The following is a 6,000-nucleotide window of genomic DNA, read 5'->3' as shown; positions in this document are numbered from 1 at the left end:
GCTAACCGCGAATGCCTGGTGTCACATGGGTCCCACCGGGGACAATGAGTCTCGGGGGCAGTGAGGGCAGTTAGGGCAGTTGTTAGCACACATAGCGATGTTTGGGAAATGTGAGTTCTTAAGGAAAATTCCTCAGAAAATGTTTAAATTTAGAGAAGATTGCCAGATTGGCTCCTAGGAATGAACCTGCTAATGAGTGACTGCTTTATTAATCTTACTAGTGTATTTTCTTTAATATAATAATCCACGTATTTAAAATACATTAGACTTGGAGTATTTTGCCTGCATGTGTGTATGCACACGTGTGCTTGGTGCCCTCAGAGGTCAGAAGAGCGTGCTGGATCCCCTGGAACTGGAGTAACAGATGGTTGTAAGCCACCAACCAAGGTCCTCTGGAGAGCAACAAGTGCTCTTAACCTGAGTCATTTCTCCAGCCCCTCAAGAACACAATTCTCATTCTTGTAAATGATGATACAGTTTCAATGAAGTTCTCACTTAAGTGTCTGAATAGGTTGTTCATTCCCTGTTTCTGTTCTGTTTTTTATACTTTGGTAAAGGTTTTATTTATTTAGGTGCTGCTCTAGGTATTACAGTTAAGAACTAACGTAAATTTCTTAGAGTTTAAACTGTAGTGGAGGATATGGAAAAAGGGATTTGTATATACAAGCTCACATGAGGAATACTTCCTTGTACACAAGACGGTGAAAGGCACTATGGAAAATACAGAAGGCGAAAAGGGCAGGAAGTAACAGTGAACCCGTGGGATGCATAAGAAGGTCTAGTTCAGAAGAGATCTGATGGAAGGAAGGAAGGAAGGAAGGAAGGAAGGAAAGAAAGAAGGAAGGAAGGAAGGAAGGACCCACAGAACTGGAAAACAACTACTTGTCATTTTAGAAACAAAGGTTTGTCCATACAGCAACTTGGCTGCCTAGCCTGCTCAAGAATTCGCTAGATGGAAGCTTATGTTAAAGGCTCTAAATTTCCTGGGCCAATGTAGGAAACTGGGAACTAAGGAGAGCAGAGAGGGGCTTGATTACAGAAAGACACAGGGTCATCATTTTATATTTTCAGTATAAGAAGCAAATTAAATATGTTTGAAGAGTTATATTTTGGTTGAGAGAAAAATTTTAGTTATTATTTGGAACCAAATCATGTCTTATGGCTTTAACTGTACAGTTTGCTTAAGTTTTTTTTGTTTGTTTGTTTCGTTTTTCTAGACAGGGTTTCTCTGTGTAACAGCCCTAGCTGTTCTGGAACTAGCTCTGTAGACCAGGCTGGTCTCAAACGCACAGAGATCCATCTCTCTCTGCCTTCCAAAGGCTGGGATTAAAGGTGTGCACCACCACCACAAGGCTTGCTTAATATTTTAAATTGAGATATTTACTTAGGAGTTTCTGCTTCCTAGCGTTCATAGAGCAGTAAGTAACTACGGGAAAGTCAGGTCTAACATGGGAGGAACATCAAATAACATCGATTGCTTTAATATGAAATAAACAACTAGATGACTTTAATTACCCTTATTGAAAAAAGCAAACCCCTCAAGGCCAAGAGCAGCTGGTGCTCTTCTCTGGTGTCCAGTGTCTCATCAGACTTACTCTCTCAAATTAGTCCACATTTCTGAGTCCTCTAGGTTCTGACCCCTGCTTCCTCAAGTCAAGGAAAGCCATCTTCTATCCCCTCAGCAATCCTTGCTCTCCTCTGCACCAAACGACAGAAGGTGAAGTATTCCATTCCAAAAGATTGGTAGGTGCTTTTGACAACCACAAAATAAAACTACAAACACTCAGATGTGAGCCATGTGCAAAACACAACTTTGAAACCTCAGAAAAGTTGGTCTTGGGCACATAGTATAACCTGTTTCCATTCGGGCATCTGCTCGAGGCCAGAGACACCTGAACAAGGGCCGACCAGCTACTCGTTACAGCCCGATGGCAGCTGCTCTAAATCCAGGGCACATAAGTTTCCATGGTAAAATAATCCCTTTCCAAAATTAAACCATTCATCAGCTTAGTTTACAAATGTAGATGAAATACCAGAAGTACAAATTTAACAAAAACTTTTTTATTGTAACATACATGGTGAGTGCAAGAGAACACGCTGTAAAATCACAAAAGAGAAAAGCAGAGGGTAAAGTAGAAACAGGCTAAAAAGTACCCTTTTGTACAGAACCCATTTTGAGTAAAATAGGTGAGACTGTCGGGGCAGTGTTCTGTTAAAACCATGCCACTCAGAGTAAACTGGAGAAAGAACTGGTAGTGTGTCCAAGTGTGCGCAATTAAATGACAGCAGCTGCAGGCCAGCTTCCCACAACACAGCACAGCTTAGGAGGCAAGGACCTGTGAGGGGCTTGTCTGTCTGTCCTGCTGGAGGAGCAAAGCTCCAGGACTAATTACCTTCCCCACCTTCCACAAGGCTTTGTCCAGGTGACTGTGGAATGTGGTGTCAAAAAGTCCATTCATTTCTGCTGCGAGCTCCCTCAGGACAGACACTGTGGACTCATTACTGGCATTCAGAATCCGCACAAAGAATTTATTCCATAATTCACCGTCCTTTAGCCTAAGAAAATATAAAAATCATTTCTAGCAAGATCAGGTATATGAAGATTAGAATTCTTTCGGTTTAACCCAGCAGTCCATCAATGTGCTAAAGTGACGCAGGGTAATACCAGCGATCTAAGGCTGGAGAGCTGTGGGAAGTTTAGGGAAGAACCACAAAAATCAGTCTACCATGGTGGTGTGCAATGCACCAAGGGAAAGCCACTCACTCTCTCACTCAAGCCTGCAGATCTCTTCTGTACACTAAGATGCAGTAATGTCTCCTGGCCTCTCTCCTCTATGAACGGTACAAAGAAATTGCTTCCCCTCTAACTCTCCTGACTCCCACCTCAGGGGTCTGTCACACTCACAGTTCTCTGAATGCTCAACTTGATTAAAGTACCTTGCTTACTTATTCTTGTTGTCTGTTTCTGGAAAACACCTGCTGCTACAGAGGGCAGGGACGCTAGGAGAGACCAGCTCACCCCATCTGTCTGCCTGTGTTAGCTACACCTCGCTGGTCCACAGCTAACTGGAGATGCCTATTGACCCAAACATCTTAAAAGTAGGCTTCAGGCTATTTTATTAACTTATTATTGCTGTTATCTGAGACAAGGTCTCACTGTCTAGCCCTGGTTGGTTTTGAACCTCTTCCTCCCAAGTGCTGGGGTTAAAGGTACGAGCCACCATCTCAGGCTCAAACCTACTTTAAAAATACATACAAGAGACAAATGTGATTGACCAAGTTCTAAGCCAAACGAAGAAGAAAATACAACTTAATGTTTTGGAGAGGAAGTAGGGGAAGGGGCACTAAATCTTCAACACTGATTTAAAGTGAAGACGAACTTAAGAGCAGGCAGTAAGTCATTACTTGGTGAGCTTCTGTGGGGGAGCCTCTGGAGGGTATGCTATCTCCCAGATTCACAACAGGCCTAAGGAGCCCGGGGTGCACCAGAGGAGGCTGCCCTATGGTTTCGTCCTATCTACTCCTTAAATAAATGTAGTCTAAAGTTAGTATATAATTTGAAACTTAACTCTCTTCTTAAAACAATTAACTTTTGATAAACATAGCTGTTAAAAAGACTAACACCAATTGGTTAGAAAATTATTTCTCTAAAATGTTTCTAATAGTTCTAAACCAAGAAATGTCTAAACTCCTATGTGCTATACCAAGGTTCAGCATGCCTGAAAGTCAGGAGAGTCTATGCCTTAGTTTCAGTCGGCAATTCTTTCCCCCTGTATTATGTGCTCAGCAGATACTCTAGCAAGCGTAGAGAGATCACTGGAATTACAGCACTTGGTTTAGGAAACTAAGGTTACCTCCACAGCAGAAACCGCTAAGAAAGGGGGGGAACTGTTGGGATGGGTGGAAACCCCTGCACGGTACAGTACTTACTCAGAAGTATTTTGGCTAAGTTTCCAGAAGAGTCCATCCTGGAAGACCTGCAGGTGTCTCTTGAACAACAGTAAGTGTGCTAGGTCTGCTATACCCAACAGATCCACCTGAAATCACAAAACGTACCATGGGCTAAAGTCGCCTGTTTCTATTATGAACTTTTAGAGTTGAAAAGCATGACAGAGCTTAACTGTGTATCTTATGACATATTTTAGTAGATGTTCTTATCTTTTCAGGATGGGGAAAGCCCCTCAAAGAAATGGCCAGAGATAACCTAAAGGATCATCATCATCATCATCATCATCATCATCATCATCATCATCATTACTGTTTGTTTTTTGCAATCAGGGTTTCTCTGTGTAGCCTTACCTGTCCTGGAACTCACTCTGCAGACCAGGCTGACCTCAAACTCACAGAGATCCTCCTGCCTTTGCCTGGCAAGTGCTGGGATTAAAGATGTGTGTCACGACTACCTGGCTAAGGGATTATTTTTAACAGCCAAAGACAACAGATGACCTGCCAAATCACATCAGCACAAGACTCCAGCTTCAGATACACGCTACCTGTTCACTCAGAAGATGTCTGCATGTAGAACAATCGTACTGACACTTCACACCTGCCCTAGTGCTCTTCTCACAGACAGCCCTGCATCTGGTCCTCACAAGTCTGAGGTATAAAGGGCGGAGAATACTATCTTTACTGCAGGGTGAAAGACAAAGAGAATAATCCCTAAGAGACGGCACGGATGGTGAGGAACAGAAATGGCCGGAGCACTTAAGTTACTCAGTTATGTATTTGAATGTGTATGTATGTTTACACCCTTGAGTGCTAACAGAAAGATGGCTACGTCTAAGTTGCATGGTGACACAATATTTGGAAATGTGGTCATCTTTTCCAGGCAAGTCAGTGGCAGTAGCCTTCACAGCACATCGAGGTAAGGAGGAACCTAAGAAATGCTCTCTGTATTTGCTCAGGCTTGTCTTCCACTTACCTGGTAGGGAGAAGAACAGTTCTCCAGGATCTTTTGTCCTTCCAGGGTCTGTACAGTCCGAAAGCCACTGAAGGAAAAAGCATCTAGCTGTACCCTCAGGTCAACACTGTAGGAAAAGTTCACGATCTTCACAGCGTGATCGTTCTTATTGCAATCATAGGGATCGTGGATTCTGATTCAGAGTCAAGAGGAGAAAAATAGAAACAGGCTGTGAAAGCAAGTTTGTTTTCTTCCTTAAGGACCACAGGTGTGTCTTAGCTTTGCCAACAGTGCCCTCCAGTGGCTAGTTCGGAAAATGCACACATAGTAGTAGTCATGACAAGGCCAGTTCAAAGGGTTAAGATTGATTTGGCACAGGGCGTGGCCACCACAGGACATTCTCCAGTTTTTAGACTACACCATAAGTACTGGAAGGAGAAGCAGGTTTGTCCCATGCAGGTGTCATTGCCCTTGTTACTGTAATAGGTGGGCTTTCCAAGAGCAAAGGTTCCTCCTCTAAAGGTTAATGAAAAGCAATTTATGGGAAAAATACAAGATCTCCTGAGCAAATCGGGAGCATGGAAACCATGGGAGAGGGTTGAAGGGGAGGGGAAAAGCAGGGAGGGGAGCAGAGAAAAATGTAGAGCTCAATTTAAAAAAAAAAGCAATTAAAAAAAAGCAATTTATAGGGTTTTTAGTGAGCTGCTGTCTATGTTGTAAAGTTTCCTGTTTCAATTACCCCAACAGCACGTTTTTTGGTAACCCCATCTCTTACTTCCTAAAAAAAAAAAGCCCTTCAAAACACAAACTTAAGATCAAGTAAGTATATTTCATATAATAGTTTTTTGTTATGAATATCAAAAAACAATTTGATGGAGAGAAAAAAAATCAACTCTTTCTGCATGTTTATTTTGCTTCCTTTCTCTATTAGTCCTCCAGTTCGCCTCTGGGACAAATGCAGGTCTTCCATCCAGGCTTTACCTGACCTGGAGCACACACCTCTGCAGCAGGACTTTAGAGTTTACGGCAGCTCCAATTGTTCCTTGGCAGAGATCTGACTTAATTTTGTTTTTTAAAACTATGATCACTTAAAACATTTT

At 42.5% G+C, this 6,000-nt stretch overlaps 1 protein-coding gene across 1 annotated transcript in view; it reads right to left on the bottom strand.

The window, feature by feature from the left end:
- Positions 1-2,075: 2,075 nt before the first annotated feature.
- Bub1b (BUB1 mitotic checkpoint serine/threonine kinase B) overlaps positions 2,076-6,000 on the bottom strand; it is a 54,304-nt gene continuing 50,379 nt past the window's right edge. The window contains exons 21-23 of the mRNA XM_041678954.1: positions 4,922-5,093; positions 3,931-4,037; positions 2,076-2,556 (exon numbers count right to left, since the gene is read on the bottom strand). Coding sequence (XP_041534888.1) covers positions 2,322-2,556; positions 3,931-4,037; positions 4,922-5,093 — 514 coding nt within the window. The 3' untranslated portion in view covers positions 2,076-2,321. The remainder of the gene's footprint in view (positions 2,557-3,930; positions 4,038-4,921; positions 5,094-6,000) is intronic.

The sequence above is a fragment of the Microtus oregoni genome, unplaced genomic scaffold (genome assembly GCF_018167655.1).
Source record: "Microtus oregoni isolate MIOR12 unplaced genomic scaffold, Mior012 000031F_ref0000149, whole genome shotgun sequence".
NCBI lineage: Eukaryota > Metazoa > Chordata > Mammalia > Rodentia > Cricetidae > Microtus > Microtus oregoni.
Note: the sequence above shows the minus strand (reverse complement) of the source record. Positions and strands in the feature narration are given on the sequence as shown.